This window comes from Perna viridis, chromosome 9 (genome assembly GCF_037379345.1).
Source record: "Perna viridis isolate PV_CMFRI_1.1 ecotype Kerala chromosome 9, ASM3737934v1, whole genome shotgun sequence".
Classification (NCBI taxonomy): Eukaryota; Metazoa; Mollusca; class Bivalvia; order Mytilida; family Mytilidae; genus Perna; species Perna viridis.
In genome coordinates, this window is record NC_142453.1 from 34690430 (window position 1) to 34714269 (window position 23840).

The 23840-nt window shown below is 34.5% G+C and overlaps 1 protein-coding gene across 1 annotated transcript in view; it reads right to left on the reverse strand.

Annotated features, from left to right (window-relative positions):
- LOC148607955 (uncharacterized) overlaps positions 1 to 23840 on the reverse strand; it is a 69183-nt gene that overhangs the window by 1166 nt on the left and 44177 nt on the right. Inside the window, 13 exon segments of the mRNA XM_088544480.1 lie at positions 945 to 1988; positions 1990 to 2090; positions 3459 to 3544; positions 4197 to 4342; positions 5997 to 6141; positions 7125 to 7253; positions 8540 to 8836; positions 9230 to 9532; positions 11269 to 14552; positions 14999 to 16470; positions 17814 to 18119; positions 19281 to 19663; positions 22533 to 22717. Coding sequence (XP_088400606.1) covers positions 945 to 1988; positions 1990 to 2090; positions 3459 to 3544; positions 4197 to 4342; positions 5997 to 6141; positions 7125 to 7253; positions 8540 to 8836; positions 9230 to 9532; positions 11269 to 14552; positions 14999 to 16470; positions 17814 to 18119; positions 19281 to 19663; positions 22533 to 22717 — 7881 coding nt within the window.

Here is a 23840-nt window from a genome sequence, read left to right on the forward strand (position 1 = left end):
ACCTAATGGAGGAAGGATGCCTACCATTTTTACTGTGTCCCTCTGTCATTTTGTAGAAGAGGAAAAACATGAAGTTACATGTATTGTTGCGCTATGCACATACCCTCACTCGTACATAAAGTTAATATAGGAGAGCAACCAAAATCACTTACAATAGATGGCTTACCTACATGAAGCCACACACCAAATTTGAAATCAATCAATATGTTTGAAACCTAGATGTTTATGATGAAAATTTTCTTTTGCTATTCCATATAGTAAAAAAAGACGAAGTCCCATGAAACAGGAAGTTGATAGCAGACAGCAAAAAAATTGCTTATAAAATATGCCTCATCTACATGTATATGAAGCCACACACCAAATTCGAGATCAATCCAGCCATTAGGAGCTGAGATTTTTGTGACAAAAATTTTTCTATTCTTCCATATACTGAAAAATGGCAAAGTTCCACAAAACAGGGAGATAGTATAGGAGAGCATTACAAGATATGCACTATCTATATGATGCCACACACCAAATTTGATATCAATCCTTTCATTGGGAGCCGAGAAATTTCTCTATCATTCCACAGAGTGAAAAATGGCAAAGTTCCACAAAAATGGAAGTTGATATTGGAGAGCAACAGAAACTGCTTACAACATATGCCCCATCTACATAAGGCCACACAATAAATTTAAAATGAATCCATCCATTGGGAGCTGAGAAAATTGCGACAAAAAATTTGGACAAATGGAATGACAGACGGACAAGGGTATTACAATATACCAACTACTCGTTGACTGGGGGTATAATAAAAACATATGAAAATTTGGCTTTCATTACTCTATAACAATTTTATGCATTTCAAACTTTTAAGCCAATCTACTTCCATTTAACTGAATAAAATTGTACCTCCATAAAGGAGCTAAATAAGAGATGTTCCAGTACAGCATAGAAACACTTACCATATGTTATAGCCAGGGTCTATTTTACTAGGCCTCTTTTTCTTGAAGTATCTTCTAATCAGTATAAAGCACATTACTAGTGTCAAGGCCACAGCAAATGTCAAGAGGATTGTCTTGACGACATTAAGGTTACATTTCTGGTAGCCAATCAGATCTTCACAATCATAGAAGACAGAACATGGATTTGGGTCACATTCATTGATGTCAGTCTGACACCATTGGTCGGTGTAACCAACATCACATTGGCAAACATACTTCTCAAAGGTCATTGCTCTCTCCTTGTCATCACACTGGGTAGAAGTTATATTGAGACAGTTACCATGGACACATGGAGATAAAAGAATGTAAACATTAACCTCCATCATTTTAGTTGTAAATCTAGCTTGATCAAATCCCCTCACACTTAATGTCATCTGGCCATTGAATTCCTTATCAAGAGACAACCGAACTCTAAACATCTTTTTTCGTATGCCATGGAATTTGACAGGTTCAAAGGTCAAGTTGGCCAGCTGTTGGTTTGTTGTTCTCATAGTGAAGTTTATTTCATTCGATGAGGGATCTACAAAGTCCACATCAAAGAATGTCACATGACCAAGATCATGTGACTTTGTCACATTTCCTTCCAGAAGTATAGACACAATCTTCATTCCACTACCTTGAACATCTATTTCTTCAAATACAAGGTCAGAATCAAATGGAAGAATTATAGGAGCATCATTTGCAGGTTTCACATGTACTGTTATATTTCTGGTGCTAAAAAGTGGATGGAACGGTGGTAGAAGTCCTGTCTCCACAACTTTTACTACCACATAATCAATGCCATTGAAATCTTTTGGAGGGAAGTAATGTATTTCCCCATCAGCAGTGATGTTTGCTTCTCCATGTTTCAATTCAACAATAGAGAATTCAACTGTATCCATTTCACCATCTAGGTACTGTATAGTCATAGTACCATTCTGATTCTGGGCATCATCCATATCTTCTGTGGCAAACAGGTCTGTTGTCAGTATCCTGGGCTGTGTGTTGGGGGCACGTCTGGACAAGCATTAAGGACCACATTCTTGGAACAGGAATATGGAGTGCAGCAGAACTTTTCTTCCTATCAGGATGATCAACTTCAAATTTCATGAACACTTCTTTACATAACTGGAATTAAAGTACAATACATGTTAGTTGTACATATTACATTTATAAACCATGATAATTAAGTTATCAAATTTAGTTAAGTGGTTGATAGTACGAAAACATTAATTATGCTAATTGATCTTAAGTTCTAACAGTTAAATGGGGAAAAACTGTGTGAAATCAAAACTTACAATTGATTTTTAGTTTAAGGGGACAACCCATTGATTTTATGGAGTCAGAATATTTATATCTAGGAGGTGTAGGCCAGAATATTTATTTCCAAACACTGCAAGACCTCCCTTTCATAATCAAATGCTTTTATGAAAATAGTCACAGGGCTTTTAAAATGGTATTTATATCATTGGTTACAAAGACTTTTTAAACACAAATTGGAAAACATTACCAAAATAACAAAAAAATTGAGGAAAACCAGTTAAATCTCATTAATCACAAGAGAAACACAATGCACAATGAAATATTGATATTTGGTCAGACCTTTATGCTCTATTTTTAGTAATGGCAGCTTAAAATTGTCACATTAGTTCTATGCAGAATACAATAAGAAACATTCATACCAAGTTTTGTACTGATTGGTCAAATATATCCAAGGAAAATATTTTTTTTTAAAGTGAAAACTTCTAAGTGTAAAAATAGCCTAAAAATAACATAAAGAAGGGCAATAACTCCAACATGGCTAAACAAATTTATACAAAAATTTGACCACAGATACATCTCCTAATGCTGAACACTAAATACAGTCAGAATTTTGCTTAACCTAACAGTTTTGGAGATATATGTAGACAACTTTTGTCAGACCCCTATGTTCTATTTTTATTTAAAGCGGCCATAGTTTTCAATGGATCAGAAATCTTAATATCTGTTCTACGAATAATACCCTAATAAACATTCATACCAAGTTTGGTTCTAATTGGTCAAGTAGTGTCAGAGGAGAAGAGTTTTAAAACTTTTTTCATGGTGTTGGATGTAAAGTGGTGGCAATAGTTCACCTGGCCCTTAGGATGGAAATGGATAGACACGTAGACTTCTTCATATATATACCGATCACATTTTTTTGCAATTGTGCAATTGGTATACTGTATAAGTATTATTGTTTGTGGGGTACCAATTTTTGTGGTCTTCTTCAGTTTGGCGAACCACAAAATTTGATTCCTTAACAAAAACAAAATTTCCCATTCATTGGTATTAATCCATGAAATAAAGAATCTATGAACTGACATTTTTGTTCCAAAACAACGACAAAATTAAGTTCTTTAGGAGTAAAATGAAAGATACTAATATTCTAATAACTGTATTTTTATTGCTGAAAAATTCAAGCATATTGAATAGTTCTCACTAAAAGAGTGAGAATAATTGAATGATGTTGTATACCTTTGTTGAGAACATGGAACCCTTATAGTCTGTAATATCCTGTACACCTTTACAGGTGTCTTGAGGATGCTTCCACAATTCAGCAACTACAATCAATTTATCATAATTAAATTAGTAATACCAACTTTCAAAAATGAAATATTTAAATTAATTTTCCTTTTAACATTAGCAATACATCTTGCATTAAGAAAGTTTCAAATAACAATTCAAATTGATATAGTTTCACATCATTTATTTTGGGGCCTTTGTATAGAAGTTTTATTGTTCGTTGCTTGACTTTTGGTGGACGACTGTCTCAATGGCAGTCATGCCACATCTTCTATTTTCATATATAATACTTGTTCTCAAGTTATATGCTAAGCATGAAACATATGACAAAATGTGAGCAGATATTTTCCAAACATCTTTTCACCACCATTACTTTTAAAAAATTGTACTAGTCATTATTTGACTAACCATTTGAGTAGCATTTTTCTGGTAACAAAGAACATTTTGTAAGCAACAGTTTGGATATGTTTTGATGCAGCAGGAATGAGATCAATTCACATAAAACATATGCCCTGAAATTCTGTGAGTTGTTTAGTTACTTTAATTTAAATCAAGTGCTAGGCTTTATCCATGTGAACAACATGTGAATTTCTGGTTGTACTCAAATTAATGTTACTGAAAAAAAAACATTGTCAGCAACATTATGTATATCAAATTTGACATCTTTACAATAACTTGTAACATATATACCATTGTCCCAATATATGAGTACAGGTAGATCTGTGTTGGGATCAAACATTGAAGAATCAAACTTTACATTGATCTTGTTCTCCCTCAAACTCTCAACTGTTGTTGATGGCGAGAGGTAAAACATTATACCAGCATACTGCTTCAATCTATAGAAAGAAAGAGTTGTGCTAACCCTAGTAGAGATATTTTAATCCTGATCCCCCTATTAATACAGCCCTTCTGTCTAGAGCACACACCCCAAAAACCAAGTTAAAATAAATCAGTTGTATTGCATCAGCAGGTAAACATACCATCAGGATGATGTAGAAATATATATATACAGATATATAATATCATAAGAGGGATGTGTCCCAGCAGAGTAGTAGAAAAATCAGGACAGGGATGCATGTACTATAAATTGAGGAAAAAATTATATATTTACCACAAGAAATAATGTAAAGGGGGAAAGAGAAAAAATGATATCAGTCCAACTTTTGTGGAAGAAAAATTATTAAAATAAAATTCTTTGCAAGATGAAGCTCAATACTCCTTGAACAGTTGGGGCTAAGATAAAAATAATAGTCTTGATTTCTGCTACCAGCAAGAAAAAATAGAGTATGTAGGTAGGGAAATTATTTCATTTTTCAAAAGCATTTCACATTGAGTTAACGGGACAACAATCTAGACTTTAACAGTGCTCGAGCCAAAATGGCAATGCATAAAATGTTAAGGGTAGAGTAGAGTGGAAGGACAACTTTAAGGCTTAATGAAGTTCTAAATTAATTTGGATTACATGTTTGACACAAAATAAGATTTAAAATAGACATTTAAAGATTATCAGGACAGACAGCATTTTAATGTTTATTGTTATTTTATGAAGTGTGAACCATGGACAGATGAACATTCCTTTACATACTACAATTGGTTTGGACACTATATTGCAAAACAATTTAAATTGAAATAAAAATTTAGCAAATCAGACCACCAACGAAAAAGTCAATTTTCTGGGGTCTTGCACCTTTGAGCCCTTATAACTTGTTAACCATAAGAGATATGTAAAATCCCATTTGATCAATGCAAGCACAGATCTTCATAAGGAAAATAATATTAGTTTTTGACACATTTATAAGCATAGGGACTTACAATTCATTGTGGACACAACAACTGGTTTGGACACTATATTGCACAAAATTTAAAAATCAATGTTTTTGAAATCGGACCAAAAATAAGGAAGTTGATTTTTTGGCCCCTTTAATCCCTTATAACTTGGAAAACTGTAAGAGATATCTGTAGAAATCTGATTAAAAAATGCAGGCAGGGATTTTCATATGGAATCCAATAAAAAAATTGGAGACCAGACCAAAAATAAAATTGTAGATTTTTTTGGGATGTGGCCACTTTGACCCCTAATAACTCCAAAATGGTCCAAAATGCATCAAATCTGCTGAAACATTTATTTACCAAAATTATAAAAAAGGAATAATTAAAATCTGAAGAAAAAAACCATTCTACACTAGTTTTAATTAAACACCTATTTTTACTGTTTTCCCCTTATTCTTAAACGGTAGGGGTCACAAATTCCAAATTAAATAGGAACCTTCCTTTAGTGGTTAGTAAAATCATATCAACATTTCATAACAATTAGTAAACCACAACTAAAGTTATCACACGAAAACCAAGTGTCTAAGGACGATAATGACAAAGACACAGATGACAACAGCATCATAACAACATATGACTGCACATTTTTTGTGGTCCTATACAAATTAATACATAACAAAAATTAATTCCATTGTGATGTTGAAACTATCAGCAACTTACCTATTTCTGAGGAACCTTGATGTATCATTCCATCGTGACATAGGATTTATCAGATATCGGTTGTATTTGTCAGAAGCAGCAGTACCATAGTCTGCTGTAACATCATCTTTTGACAAAACACCTCCTAACATTGTTATGTTTGTTCCTGGAAAAAAAACATGAAGTTGTACATGTTATTGTGCTAGGTGCACCCCACTCATACAGGAAGTTGATATCGTAAAGCAACTAAAATAGCCTCTATAGTATGCCCCATCTATAAAAAGTCCCACTTGAAATCAATTTGTCTATTAGGAGCTAAGATTTTTATGACGAAAATTTTCCTTATAGTGAAATATGGCAATGTCCCACAAAGGAGGAAGTAAATATCCAACAGCACCCAAAATTACTTATAATGTATACCTCATCAAAAAAAAAAAACACACACCAAATTTGAAATCAATCCATCCATAGGGAGCCACTTTAGACAAAATGTGAAAAAATGTGGACATACAGACTTTGGATAAGGTGATTCCAATATATCATCCACTTATTGAATAAAAACCAATAATGTAAATGCAATATGGAAACTAGAAGAAAATGATCAATAAATATGACAAGAATGCTTGTATTGAAGCTCCCTACCAAGTTTCAAAATTACTCCCATGAAAGGTTCTATACTTTCAATAAGCATATGGATATGGAAACCTATGGGAGAATTAAAATAGAATATAAAGGACTGCCGTAATCCTTAATGCCCTGATGATAAGGGCAAGGGATAGAATAGCTGCACTTCCAATGTAAGAAATACTCATCCCATTTTGCATTTCATTTCTCATTTTTATTCAATAAAAGACAAGGTATGTGCCAAAGGCTTGACTTTGTTATAGGAATAGTAAGCATGCTGCCAGTAGCACTGGTAAGTGTCAAGTTGGTTGTCCATTCCATAAGATATTAAATTTAACCTCAAAGATTGCTTGTCTCATCTGTGATATAGAAACATAATATTGTCCAATCAAATAGTGATGACAACCATAAAACCTTTTTAGTGGTGATAATAACAATTAAAGGCTGAACATAACCCTGTTTTAGAAACTTATTTGATAGTAACCTTGCTATACAAAGACTTAACACAATACTAGAAACACCTACCTTTGATAATAATATCAGCTGACAGCCCTGTTTCTGTGTCCTGTAACTTGATCTCTCCATGCTGTTTAGTACCTGTACGTTTCCGATGGTCTGTGGGGGGTCTCAGGGACAGGTCTTGATCTTCATTGCCTATAATAATTGTAATAAATCCTATAGATTTACTGTTTCCGTACATCTGTCAAAATTATTTAAAACGTATTGACTTTGAATATTTTTTGACTGACTTTTGTCAAATACATGTACTTACATGACAAAAGGACCTTATCTTTGTATACCATTCAGCAATAGTGCAAAATCATAAAACAACAGTATTAGGACACTATTGTGTGGTATCAGTGTTCATTGGTACTTGAAAAAAAAGTAACAATTATCTACATTTGACTATTTTTTTTATTTTTAAAGATTCAACCTTTTAATAACAGTACATGTATTACACAGAAAATCTCTCAAGCCATACACATAGACAAACAGTAGGTTGTTGTTACCTGCAAAGCCCACAATCGTACAATGTAAAACACCCATACTATGCTTTTGTCAACATAGGTGAAATAGTATACCCATCCAACAGATTAGGGATATAAGTACTAGCTGTGACAAAAACTACAGTGGTAATTGTTGTAATAGACAGACAGCTGGACAAGGGTAATATACACATAATGTTTGTAATTGAGGGTGTTTATATACCAGAATACCACACAAAGTAAATATATCTCCCGAGACTCAGTTGAGGGTAAATATCTTCTGAGTGTAGTATTATGGTATATCACTCTTCACCACATGCATTATGTGTTATGTTAAACTGAAAACATTGTGCATGTAAATTGAAAAAAAAAAAGAAAAAAAGAACAATGCCGCTGAGAAGAGTGACCTATCACAGATATAGATACAGGGTGATATAATATCCTGAGGAGGGTTATTTAACAGGGTGATCTATCTGGGCAGTCAATAATTCATCCAATCATTGTGTAGGGGTGAAGTAAATAAGGAATAAATAAAAAAAGAAAACAAACAACCAAATACTGACTCTAATTGAAATTCCATATTTTTGTATGACCAAAGTGTGATAATAGATTCAAAGAAGATGATCAAATGGCTGCCTTTTACCTACATCATTTTGTTAATTATGACACCTTAGTAATTGTTAGGATTACACCAATCTGACATCAGTTTTACCTCAAAAAGATTTGATTTTATTTTTCTAAGTTTACCATATATTACACTCCTAATTTTCACCTGTTGTACAAATGTGTATATAGCTGGTGAACAACTTGAAGTGACAACTGTGTAATTTTTGTATAGCATCTCACAAATTGAAAACTTTTGATACATTTAAAATTATTATAGAGTGATCGTGCTTTACTGCTTAATTTACATTACAACATCAAAACTAGATATCCTATTTCTAAAATACTCACGTTTGATACAGAGAGGTTCTGATCTGACACTTGATGAGAGATGTGACCTTCCCACTGCATACAGTGTCACATAGACACATTTTCCTGGTTCTAAGACAAAGAAGGTGTTAGACTGAGCCTCGTGAACAGACTCATTGCTCCAGCTCTTATTGGCAAACTCTCCTACAGAGATATTAAGGGGTGTCTTATCAATCCATAGTTTCCCATCCTTGATAAAGGCTTTCCTGGAATCAGTGATCCCAACTTTAATTCTTGGAAATACATCATCTGTCTCAGGTTCAGAGCCTATCTCCCATTCTGTGGAATGAAAATGGATTCTTACAATAGTTGACAATTTTTTGATGAGCTCATCTTTTTTCACAAGCAACTTGCTTACAATTCCTGATGTTGATTAAATTTCACATTAACTAAAAGCAAGGAAGTCGTTATTCCAAAGTAACCAGTCAAATGTTTGACACATTAATTGCTGTCAACAGAGCAATAAAGGCCTGCTGTAAAGCCCAATCAGACATGCAACAAACTGTGTTTCATAATTTACAATAATTCAAAAATGTATAAGCATGATGTCAACTAAATAGATGTATGACATATGCAACCCAGCAAACATTTCATGTTGAAATCTTACAATTTAAATCAATATACATTTTTTTCATTAAGAGAACTAAACTTGATTTTCTTTTAAACATTTACCATAAAATGCCACATCATCTTTCCCACCATCCCACTGCAGTCCAATATTTTTGTTGTCTGCTGTTAAAACTGTGTCATCCATGACATCATCACTGTACATGTAGGTCAAGGTGACATTACTGACATCTGGTGGTAATATCTCTACGGTAACATTACATGAATCCTGGGATACCAGACCAGCTGAGTTGACCACAGTGACAGTAAAGTAGTAGGTATGATCATGTTGTAGTTTTCCACTCAAACCAGTGACTTCAAGTTTCTTTGTCAGTCCTACAGATACTTGAGATTTTATGTCAGACTCACCTAAAAACAAGAATAATGATAAATGTACTTCTTTATTGTTAGAATTCATGTACAATGCTTTGTTTTTCAAACTTCCCTGCTAGGCAATTAATTGCCAAAAAACAAATACAATTCTGCTTAACAACAATTTAAGTATTAAAACAATGAGTTCATTGAATAACCAGAGACTCTAAAGAGCCTGAAACGCTAACCTGTCTCAATAAGCAACATTCTACTTTTGTAACAATGTCCATGTTTTTTTCTTGGATAAATATTCCTAAAGCTCATAAATTAGAAAAAAATTATACCAATTTTCATTAAATTCTGTCCAGTAGATTTCTGAAGAGAAAATTTCCTAAAATAACATTAAAAATAGCAAAAAAGATGTCGAAGGGCAGTAACTCAACATGACTAAACAGATTTACATGACAATTTGATCACTGATAGACCTCATCATACTGAACATTTTATCCTACATCAAAATTTGGCTAATCCTAAAAGTTTTGGACAAAAATGCGAAAAACTACTGTCGTACCCCTATGTTCTATTTTTAGTATTGGCCGCCATGTTTTTTTGACGGATCAAAAATCCCCGTATCAGTTCTATGCAGGATACCCATAGGAACATTCATACCACGTTTGGGTCCAATTGATCAAGTTGTGTCAGAGAAGAGTTTTGAAAAACTGTTCACAATGACAGCGGACACGTGATGGCAATAGCTCATATATGCCTTCAGTCAGGTGAAGTAAAAAAATATTTATGGGGCCTTAACTTCTACATCAAATGATGAATTGCTTTGAAAATATTGGCATACGTCTATCGCATGATGCTGAACAATAGTACCCTGCCAGAATTTTGCTAAAGGCAAGAACTTTTGAGTTATTTGCAAAAAACTGCCATCTGACACCTATATTCTTTTCATTTTTAGAAACAGAAGCCATGTTTTTTCATGGATCAAAAATCCCAACATTCATTTTGTGTGGGATACGCTAAAGAACAAATGTGCTATCTTTCATTGAATTCTGTAAAATGGTTTTTGAGAAGAAGATTTTCAAAGTTGTACATGCAAAAAATGCCAAAAAAGCTATTTCAGGGGCCACAACTCCTACAATAGTTGACAAATTGTTATAAAATTTTCCGCATATGTCCGTTTCCTGATGCTGAACAATAACTGCTGCTAAAGGCAACATTTTTTGAGTTATTTGGAAAAAAATGCCTTCAGACCCCTGTGTTCAATTTTTAGTGACGCCGGCCATGTTTTTTCATGGATCAACAATCCCAATATTCATTTTGTGCACAATACTCTAAGGAACAATCATGCCAAGTTAACATCCTGTTGGACTAGTAGTTTCTGAGGAGAAATTTTTCGAAAATTTGTCCGTATTGACAACGGACACCAAGTGTTGGCATGAGCTCATTTGGCCTTTGGTCAGGTGAGCTAAATGTTGTTCATGACGATGGCATCAGAGGCCAAGCGATGGCAATAGCTTACATGGCCTTTGAGCTAAAAAAGACTTCAGGATTCATAGACTAATTATAAATGTGGAGGTATAGGTGCTTATGGCAGAATAAGTGATTTTTTTATTACTTTCCATAGAACGGCAAGCAATTAAGAAATTCTTAGTAGTATTTTGAAATGATACTGCAGTTATCAAAGAAAGAGAAGTCAGATGACATCTTAATATTTTAAAGGCATATTATAGGAACTCTAAAAAGAATGCCCAAAAATTAATTATACAAGGCTTTATCAATATTACCTGGTTTAGAACCAATCTGTATCCGATACTGCACAATATCTCCAACATCTTCACTACACTCCCAGTAAGCTCCTATGCTGCTACTGGTTCCCTGAAATTCTGATGGTTCATCCATGGAATTTGATGGGTCAACACACCTGACATACTGTAGATCTGGAGGTGTAGAGTCTATCATCACTCCTTTAGACCTAGCAAATGTCTCACGTCCTGCATAGTTAATGGCTAGAATATTATAGAAGTATGTTGTAGCATTCAGCTGGCTATCAGAATTCTTTTGTGTTCTGTCTACAGTTGCTGCATTGAGGGTCAGATTTCCAACTTTAACATCAATTATTTGAAAGTCCTCTGTGTGACCGTCCGTACAGCTTGTCTCACAACCAATATTACAGCCTGGTTGGCATGGGTTACAGAATGATTTATAGAGCATCATGGGAGATATTGAGTCTGTGTCATTTATAGTATCAGAAATACCTACCCAAAGTTCCTTTATACCACTTTCACCATCATAAAATCCTGCTCCATGAGAACATTTCATGTCATCTGTTTTTGCTAAGGGTACAGTAATACTGGTAATGATAGCTTCCCCAATGAATGGATTCAAGAAGTCTGTAACAGGTGGAAAGAAATTATCCTTATTCCATGTGTAAATTCCTGAGACTCCAGTTTCCTGTAGACCAACACCATTAAACTGGGCAATAATCTCACCATTTAAGAACATATGAATACTCCAAGTTGTAGTTACAGGAGTCACAACTTTTCCAAGACTCACAATAAAATTATTATATGAAGAAGTAGGATCAAATTTCAGCTTAATCTGTTGAGAAATAGTTTTGTATTTATCCCGCTTCCAGACATAGCCATACCATTTTCCTTCCATCTGGTAGCCAGGGATATGAAACCCTATACCATACTGATCTGAAAGTGCAAAACCTAACTCGTCAGATGTCTTGTTTAGCACCTTCCTCCTGAACTGTTGGCCTGGTGTTGTCAGCAACTTCTTGCTGCTATGGTAATCCAATGTTGTTTGTTTACTTTCTGTTGTACCATACACGGCATAAATAGGTTCTCTTGTTATATTTGTATAAAAATTTTCAGTTGTGACAGTTCTATTCCATTCATTGTTATAAGATGTACTATCGTCAGTGGAGTTATCAACAGTTGATGTTTCTGCATATCTTGTGGTTGGTGAAGATGATGTTCTTTCATGAGTTCTAGATGTTAGTATATTAACCTCTGCATCTAAGCCACCCCTGATATCTTCCATTTTCACATTAGTATCATTTTCTGGTGGCTCAAATGTAAAGTCCGTTAATATACCATCAAAACTTGAGGCAAGGAACCAACTAGTTATCATGTGATCACCAGTAGCAGCTTTGAACACAGCACTATAATTTCCTTCCAAGATTTTCTCTAAAGAAAGTTTGATTCCACCTTTTATCAAATGCTGTAACTTGTCATCATGTTGAATAAACAAGGATATTTTATCCTTCGTTTTTACAACACATTCTGAATCAAAGTCCATTCCTAAAGCTACAACACCACTTTTAGCATTAGACGGTGGAAAGACTTGAATAGAGCGTGGACATTTTGATGCCTTTTCTGTGTAAGCAATTCCTACCATACCCTCCATAGTGTTGGCATTTGATTGGAATGAGATGTCAGTTTTCCAGTCTTTTCCCATTTTAACAACTCCTGGGATAGGTGGGGTAGTGTCAAGATGCACAGGAAGTGATCTTACAGTTGTTCTCAAACCTGCCCCATTTACTGCTGTGACCACTACAAGGTAAGTAAATTTTGAGTTGAGATTAAGATCATAAAATTCCATTCGCAGATCATGAGTTATTTCCTCAGATCTTATAACAGAATACATTTCACCAAAATCTTTAACAGGAACCTCCCCAGTGTCAAAACAAGTGATACCAGAATAAAGCTTCAGCTCATAGATACTGACATGACTTTCAGGGTCTGTAAACTCTGTCCAGGAAATCTCAAGTCTCTGTGGATCAAAGACATATGCAACATTTGGACCAGTCCCACCTGGGAGATGTAACACCCCAGGTTCAGGGGGTGTAATGTCTATCATTAATGGGGGACCATATGAACCCATGCATCTCTCAGTAGTATCCATGGCTATGACTGTCACATAATACTCATGTCCATGTATAAGACTCAGGTTGGTCATTTCTGTGAATGTATCAACCCCAACATCATGTAGGTTTACAGTATTAAACACTGGTAACATTTCATCATAAAGCTTACAGCTTAATGTGTCATTTGGAAGTTGCCAGGGTTTGAATGTAGATACTCCAACCCTGAATTTATCAATACCCATATCTGCTTGGAAACCATTCCATGATACATACAGCTTATCTGTGTATGACTGAACAGGGCTGTACTCAACAACTCCAGGAAATATCTCATCATGGTAGCCTACTTTAACACCATTGGAACTCTCTTCTTGGTAGCTACCAGCAAAACTATAACCCCTTACAGTCATGTAGTAAGTTACTGTTTTAGCAGTCAAATTAAGGTTCTTGAAAACATGGGATGTATTGAGACCTACATCTATATAGTAATGAACATTACTTCTGGTGCTTGCATATCTTCTGTCTGTTCCTATGGCTACTTCATATCTCTGGATCTTTTGTGTAGAGTCCCTGGATTTAGAATCTCCAAATGGATCCCAGTTGACATACAATTCATGTATAGACTCTTGATAATTAAGGTCTTCAGATTCACCATCTCTAACATCTCCAGGTATAGGAGGTTCTATCTTCACAGCTATTCCATCAGAACGAGATATTCTGGATCGGTTTAAAGCATCAACAGTCCGTATAATATTGATGTAGGTTCTTCCATTGGTTAAGTTCATAACATCTGAGTAAAATCTATTTATAGCAGATGGCAAGGGAGTGAACTCCTGAAGAACATTCCCAGCAATATCTTCTACAGACCAATCAGCAGATATGATCTTACACCTGTCAGAATATCTCCATCGACCTTGAATAACATTCAATGATGTCTGGTAATCTTCATCATCCTTACTGATTCCATCAAGTACTTCTAGTTTGGGAACCAGACTTACAATAACAGGGTTCGAGGTCACTTGAGCGTACAACCCAGCCTTGTTGTAAGCCCGGAGAGTGACTGTGACAGAACTGCCATCATCAATATCTAGGTCAGTAATTAGGACTTTTTCCTTGACCTTAACATCCTTGACTGTCAATGAGGTAAAATCTTGAATGTTTGATGTTCTCCCATTAGATCCAATGGCTGCTTCATACCTAAAAATAATGTTCATGAAATAAAGTTCAGCACATAAAGAAATCGCTTTTGTAAATAAGTTTCAATTCTTAAAGCCATTTTTAACTTTAAACTTGTTAATTTTACTTAATTGACAATATTTCAGTAAAAATAAATTCATTTTTTTAAGAATATCTTAGCAGTTCTCAATTTACAATAAACATGGATTTCAATGAGTTCTATAGTACATAATTAGTGATCAGATACCAATATAATACTGGTGTAATTGCTCTCTAGAAAATATTAAAAAAGTTTAGTTTAAACAAAACATGCACTAGTTATTCTGTTAAAACAACAGACTTTTTAGCAGTAATGCAATACCTATCAAAGACTTGAACTTGTGCCCTCAAGAAACATTTCAACAGTAACATTTAAAATTTTACACAGGTCAAATAAACCTGACACTTCTGTTTATTTCCTATAATACCTATCAATGTCAGAGTGTTCATCTTTCCATCCATCAACTGTGAATTCTACAAAGCTGAGAGGTATCTGACAGTCCTGCTTCTGTATAGGTCCATTTATATCAATAGTTGTGACAATGTCAACAAGTCCACCAATAGGAACAGTTCTATCTACAATGACCTTGAAAGGAAGAGTCTTAGCCATTCCAAGGACATTCTCCAACTTAAATATGATGTAGATTGATGTCAGATTGTTGTTTTTTATCCTTGTAAGTAAATCCCTGATCCAGTTACGTTTGACAATAGATTGTTTATGGAAAAGGGAGATATCAGTTTTAATTTCTTCTGACCCAACACCCACAGTGAAGTTTTTTATGGTACTTTCATACTCCTTGATCATGTCCCATTGACACGTGACTAGAGACTTTAGAACAGAGATGTAGGGTGTACATGTCAGGTTTACAATCTCTGGAATACTGGTATCCACAGTAACTGGAGGGGATGTCACCATATGTTTGTTCCCTGCATGGTCTCTAGCACCATTGTTTAAATAAAATGTCTGACCATGCTTGAAGGAGACTGTTCCAGCTGGGATATAAGTCTCTTTCGTAACTGTTACTGGATGAATGTCATGTTTCCCTGGCAAGGACCCGATGGACCACCAATTCTCAGCAATTCCTGAAGCATCACTGGACTCCCATTTAAAATCAAGAGAGTCAGTCCTGTTTTGATATAAACTAGCAGTAATGGACTCTGGGTTAATTTTCTCGTCACCAAATTGGACCATCCTAACTGTAGGTGGTGTTGTATCTAACATGATTCCATCTGAGCATGAGATGATGTAGTCTTCTTTACAGCGGTGTCCCGTTTGTGCTCGAACAGTTATGTAATATGTTGACCCTTCATACAGCCGCAGGTGAATCTGCCCATGTCCATGTGTGTCATTTATTAATACAATGCCATATGTTGTAAATGGTAGAACGTCATAGTAAAAAGGCTGGCTGCCAACTGCCCATTGGTATCCTACAATGCCACACTGCTGACTTTCAAAACCAACAAATGACATTCCTAAGGAGGTCCTGTCTATTGTATAGTCAGAGTCTTCTGAGTCCTGCCTACCATCAAATACAGTACCAGGAACATTGTCCTTCAGAACTTTGATTGGGTAAGACAAATTTTGTATCTCTGAAAACATTCCTGCTCCATTTTGAACTTTGACCTGTACATAGTAGTATACAGGGTCTGGATCATTGGTACTGACAGGTTTAAGATTAAGATCATTTAGCACAGCCTTTGGATCAGGACCAAACTTCTTGAATCCATTGGTTACAGAAGTATCACTAAAGGATGTTCCTATAGCAACAAAACTTTTGACAATGCCACTTTGATAGTCAAAAGAACTCCAGGTCAAGGTCATGCTGTGTTGGTCATCATGTTCAATATATTTGTTGTCCTCTGTCATTTCTTCTGGAAGACTTTGGAGCCCAAGATGAACCTGCAATACAGATATAAAGTTTGAGGCCATGATGTTCAATCAATCAAACAGAACATGCTTTGAAGTAGTCCAACTGCTAAAAGCCCTATTTTATTGTGCAAGAATACAGGAGAAACAGACTGCATGTAGGCATGTCACTGCACACATTATAATTTGACTCTACAACAACCATAATAGAACCCATGATCTACAGGAATCATTAGGTAAGCATGCTACCATGAGACAGAGACAAAGTAGATGTATTACCAGTCCAAAAGTTTCAGTAAAACTTGGTAGATGAAGCTGCATACCAACATTTGCAATAATTCCTAGGAGCAAACTCAAGTACATATATATAGCTAACAAAAAATAAATACACTATTTCACTAAAACTCATAAAAAAGTTGGTTAATTTGATGAAAATGTACAACTAAGCCAAAAATCATAAACACTGTACAACTTTTCCTGCTAAGCTCCGTTCTGAAAACTTGTTGCAGTAAACTGATTTCAGGTTTTAGCAGACAAAACATTTCACAGCATAAGTATAATTTAAATAGATGCTTGGTAAACAGGATTTGCAGGCATGTCAAAAGTTATATGCACACATGATACATCATACTTCAGTTGCAGGTCAAATATAAAATCATTCCCATGAATAGTGAATTGTTTTAGCTGACAAATATATATGGGACATAAATATTCATGGACAGCACTTATTAGGCCCCAAAGGCATTAACAAGAACAGCAAACAATGTCCTCAAACAAATTTAAAGTTCAGGACTGGGTTGCACAAATATTCAATGGTTATTAAATTTCAACACTGTTAAAATGGTTAATCTACAGATGTTAAAAGACAACCAGATATCATTGAGATGGAATCCATCTCTGTGGGCCTTGCTGAGGTAAAAATCCTGTACATCAGCCATGCCTAACAAATTCAATTAATCATGCAAAACTCATTGTGGTTGAAACACAAATAGTATAGGTCAAAGCTCACCAACTATGATACATGACACATTGTCTTTAGGTAATCTACCAACATGCCAAATATCAAAAGCCTACATTGAAAGACAAAAAAGTTACAGACAGGACACAAATTTGTCGACGAAAAAAAAAAAATGAATTTGACCTTGATGTCAAAGTGCAAGGACAAAGACCATTATCCATGTTATGGGACACATTGTCTTTATGTGATCTACACACATGTAAAATATCAAAACACTACTTTGAAAGACAAAACAGTTACAGTCTAGACACGAATTTGTAACGAACAGACATTCAAATATTAAATGTGTAAGTCACATAACTTTTTAACTACCAGCATCTCCTTTCAATATTTAATACATCTACATATACATACATACCTTCTCAAGCTTTGGTGAAGAGCTATCTATCATGACACCAGGAGACTGCAAAGATATCGGCATATCAGCATGGTTCAATGCAGTTACTTTCACGGAATATTTATGTCCACTGGAGAGATTAAGACCACTCAGTACTACATTAACTGTAGTTTTATTGTGAACAGGCAGAGTGATATAGTCTGAATTATTTGGGTAGAACTTGATACCACTTCCATGAATGAAATCTTCTATGTGGTATCTGTATTCCTTCATTCCTGATTCTTGGTCCTCAAACTCCCATCTCAAATGAAGTTGGGTTGCATCAATCTACGGAAAAAAAATGAAAAATCAGTTATATTTAAGGCTTCACCATATTTTTTCTTGACCTTTCAACCGTTTTTAAAAAAGTAATAATACTTTCAGGAATTTTATTTCTTGTATGTGAATTAAAAATACAAGTCTGTAAAATGCTTTATGACCTGCTTGAAATTATATTGGAACAACAGGTAGGGCTTTTGTGTGGCCATCACATTGGTATAAACAATTTAATGACAGCATCGTTTGTGTGGCCATTACATTGGTATAAACAATTTAATGACAGCATCGTTTGTGTGGCCATCACATTGGTATAAACAATTTAACGACAGCATCGTTTGTGTGGCCATCACATTGGTATAAACAATTTAACGACAGCATCGTTTGTGTGGCCATCACATTGGTATAAACAATTTAACGACAGCATCGTTTGTGTGGCCATCACATTGGTATAAACAATTTAACAACAGCATCGTTTGTGTGGCCATTACATTGGTATAAACATGTCATCTAGGATTTTGTGGTATCACTTCTATCATTATTATATGAAAAGTATAATATAGCAAATTGTTCATTGTACTTCGGGCCAATTGGTACATATGTATGTGGTAGTATATGAACAGTAACTCACCCTCTTAAGATATATAGCTACAGATGCTTTAGTTCATATAATATTTTTTGGACAACCTACCTTTCCATATACTGCCATTTGGCCAACAGAGGAGGGATGAGATGCAAGGAACAACCCTAAAGGGGGAGGGGTTACTACATTTAAAAATGGGTATATATATGGACTGATTGTGGTGGTGAAACTGGAACCTATTCATGACCATGAAATTTGGAAAACAATATCCTGCTATACTCATGATACTGTTAAACTTTTATCATTGAATAATGTTAGCGTTAGTTAAACATGTGTTAAATTGGTTAAAATGGTTAAAACAGAGGGTGATTTGTAACAGACCCCCTGCCATCATAAAATTCAAATATGTAAGGCACAAATCCTTGCTATTTGTAGAAGTTATTGTTTCTTGAGTCATTTCATACTTACCATAAAATCTGCAAAAATTATAAAACTCAAAAGATACTGAATAGAACTTTCAAAGGTTACATGTATTAAAAGTTTTGTTCTTATAAGGGTGTAAGTCTCCCACTATGTGTAACTTGACTTACCTGATAATGCATTCCATCCTCAGTATCATGAAGGTATTTAACCACTGGCGGTGTCTGGTCAATAACAAAACCATTTGAATCAACTATTGATGTTACATCAGCACCATTTTTAGCAGTCAGTCTGATGAACACATGGTCTCCATGCTTCATACTCAGAGAATAGTCTACAAACTTAGTTTTGAGTCCATTGTCAAAGGACTGAGGTGGGTCATCGTTAATGTGTACCTCCACTATGTATGATACAATTCCACTTTCTGGATCACTGAAACCACCCCACATAGCTGCTACCTCAGCAGTTTCTGATGAGAATTCCATATCATGGCCATGGCCAGCATCACCATCAACAATCCAGCCTTTCACAGGGACCGTTGTATCAATCAATACTGAAATAAAGCAGACATTAAACTAGATTTTAGGAACATTAATCAGCAACAACAACAACAACAACAAAAATCAACAACACAATGAGAAAATTTTCTAACAGAAAAGAATCTAATTTAAAAACATTACCAACATAGTTCTTTTTGTAGTTTGTTTATTTCTAAGCATGGAGAGTACAGACACACACTTAAAGTCACAATGTATAGAACTAAACTACAAAGAAAGAAAACAAAAAAACAATGTTTCTTGCAAGAAATTAAAGTATTTGTTTTTATTGGCACCCAGTGCAGTTTGCAAGGGCAACCATCTTCTAAAATAATAGTATTCTTGTGTTAGAGTGGTATACATCTGACTATGTATTTCTATCTTAATACAGTATTTCAAATATTCCAAATGTGATAGGACAGTGGTTAGACATTCTTGATTAAATAATGTTAGTCTTTGAGAAAGGGAGGAGAGTGTATGGACATTTTGAGACTTTATAACTGATATTTTATCAAGTGAACTTTTGATTAAATTAATACGTACAAGGGGTAAAACAATTATACAAAACAAGAGAACAGGTACAAAATAACTCCCAATACATAAGGATATTCCAATGTGGACAACAGATAATAAAACAAATTATAAACACATACATGTACAAATCAAAAAGGTGTTACATGTACATGACATACCCATATACATAAACAACCATTAAGATGACAAAGGTGCATGAGGAAAATGGTAGTTGTACAGGTTCATTTATAATTAAGAGGGTAATATCAATAAATAAATGACAAATTGAAAGGGAGGAAATAAACATAATGAATCAATGATAACATAGACATGAACAGGGGGTTTGACATAGTTGTTTTACATAATCGTTAGTATATATAGGGAGATAGGGAACTTAGAAAAGAGGACTAAGAAGGAACTTATTAAAGAGAGAACTTTAGAGATTTAAGTTCAAGAGGGTTTGCCCTCAAGAAGGGAGTCTTCTGACTCTTTCTCTCTTCTTATTGTTTGTACGTTGCTGTTGTATTGTGATTGCTGAATAATAAAAGTACCAGTCACACATCTGCTTATTGATCACGGTCATGGAAGGTAGCAGGAGCAGATCTTCATACTGTTATACAAAGCACTTTTCACACAAAGCATATTACCAATACATGCACATTTACTTATATATAATATTTCATGAAAAGAAAGATAAGATCAACAACATTATTTGGATCAATAATTTCTCATTAAAGAGACGAGAAAATTCCTATTTTTAGCCGAGAGAGATTTCCTTTTCTCACCCTGGGATTGAGACAGAGCAATTCTTTACTGTAAAAAATGGAACAATTGAATAAAAAGTCATAATCATATTTTACCAATATTGAATGTGTGTATGAGATTTATTTTAAAATAACAATTTTTTTATCGAGAAGAATTGATAATTTATTATTTCTTGCAGTTTGTTTATACTATCTTGCATTGAGACATATAGGTGTTAGATTCTAAATATCTCAAATGCCAAAAAGTTTGTCTTTATATGTGTCATATTGGCTGTTTGTGGGTGATGTTGTGGTCTGTCCAAGTGCACTGTATCTAACAGACAACATCACGTACAACAGCCTTTATATGTAATTTGGTGGATTTCATGACCACATTTTTGTAACAGGGCTTTTACCCTTAGTCAGATGTCTAAGTCTGCAATCACAAAATATGAGGTAAATACTCTCTTTACAGAAAGTACACATTTGCAATTCTTTTAAATCTCATACTTATACAACAAAAAGTTTGTTGCTAAAATCCTGTGTACTGTACTGAAAATTTTGAAGCTTAAGAGTTTTTGTAATGGATTAACTCAAAAAAAAAATATGGTTCCAATCTACTATCTCCTGTTCAAGTAAAATATCCCATTCTTGTTGAAGTATGATGGGATTTTCTGAAATATTTGTAATAAATAACTTACAAAATTATTAACTATGTTTCTTCTCACTTTTCAACATTTCTACAATATTTTTTTTTTATTTCATAAATTTTTGCCTTTCCCTGTACTGATTATTTCCTATGTTCTGGGATTGCAGAGATCATAATATTCAACAACATTTGTTGTATACTTGGGTTCCATTACTAAATAAATTAAACTAAGGCTAAAAAAAATATATGCTAGGTTCTCCGACACTGTTGCATCCCTAAAAAACCTCCCGCATCTGAAATTTTTTTTAATGGTAAAATCCGAAAAAAATTTTATATCCGTTCTGGAAATTTTCATATCCAGTCAAGAATCGACTTTTAATTAGTTATGGAATCATCTGCATGCTTGACAGAAATTTAAAAGTATGATGCGAATGAGGCTTTTATTTAACACTGATCATTAAAAATGTTTGTCTTGTGGCGGAGAGATGGCTTTTATTTTTTGCCACATCTCATATTTTAGTTAAGTCTTAATGCCATGGAGAACTTTCCTGTACGTTTACAGATTTGTTCAATTCGATGAAACATCTGGAAAAAAACTTGCTTCTGATAAAAAAAAAGTAAACCTCCCTACCACATCAATTATTAAAAAAAATGGCCTGAGAACTTGGCATTTTTTTTTGTATGACCTGAGAATACCTTAAATAACATCCAAATAAAGGTACAATACTTTCTAGTTCTAATAGATAAAAGCTATAAGTATGCATTCTAGCCTACCTCCTGCTTTTGAAGACATTTAAATTGGATTATCTCCACCTTCTGAACACTTGACAATTTATCTACAGTAATAGAAAACTAGAACACTATATGGAAAGATAGAAATGGTGACTCCAACATTCCCCAAAACTTCCTTTGCAGAGTATACAAATATGTAATGCTGCTTTCCTTCTGGCTTAAGGCCCAAAACATCCCACTGAATCTTACCTCCATTGGAGTAGGCCTCTACCATTTTAGGATTGAGGGCACTATTTTTGGCTCTAACAGAGGAGTAATAGGTTTGGTTATGTTTCAGCGGAACATGAGAGCAAGCCTGATTATGATCTCTGGAGTATGTTGTGTGTTTGACAATGTCATCAAGTCCTGGTCTGGTTCCTACTCCCCATCTATATCTAAATCAAAGTGAAATAATAAATAAATTCAGACTAGAAATATTGACAGCATGTTCACAAAAATAATATAACTAGTTTATAAATGCAATAAATAAAATAGATAAAATTAGTATTATTGAATTTTTGATATTACAGGAGCTGAATTTTTATCCATATTGAAATAGTTAGAATCTCTCTACTTTCTCTAACTGACAAAATCTTATAAATAAATGCACTCAATATGAAAGAATCTCATTGAGAATGCTCACAATACCCCACACATCCACTTATGCAATCTGACCATGGAAATATCAACATCTCTGTTAAAAATCTGCCCTATCAAAGCTTTTTTTACTCAAGAATGGTCAGCATAGGAGATTTATTATACTTCCGAAAGTTGTAGCATGAACAAAATTTTAAAGATTTCATGATGTAAAATAAAACTGAAATTATACATTTCCCATATTATTAACCCTTGTCGTGCTACACCCAGACCTGTTTGGGATTGGACCTGGTTCAGCTTTATTGGTTTTGGCAGTGTTAATCTTAGTTTAGCAATTTGTGTCCATCTGCAAGCAGCATGACTGTGCTTTCAAATGAGGCTATCTGACATAGAGTTTGTTAAAAAATAATGACTTGAAAGCTGAAAGAAAAGGTCATGAGTTTCCTCTGTGGAAAAAAATTACTTTTTGGGGGTTAGGGTTCATTTCTTGGACCCTTGCCAGAGCAGAATTAATCTCCAGTACTCTATTTTGCCTAGAAACTAAATAAGAATGATTTCTGTCACCACGATTTCTATGTCAACCCCTTGTATTGACTACTTCTGGTTTTAGGCCAAACAGAGGTCAAAAATAGGAAAAAGTCGTCATTTTTTCATACGAGTGATCCTTCAGGGACTCCTGACCCCCAGACTCATGACTGTAACCCACTTTAATTGGCTTCAGTAGCCTACACGTTGTACAGGCTGTAGGACGAATGTGCTTTGGTTCCTGATTTTTTTCCATTGAATACCACATGTAGCAAAAAATGATCAGAAATGGACAAAAATGACCGTTTTCAATTGACTGACCCATTTTTCTGTGTTGGCCCAGCTGACCTCACCCCGTGATCACCCACCTTTAATTTATATATAATAATCAGCATC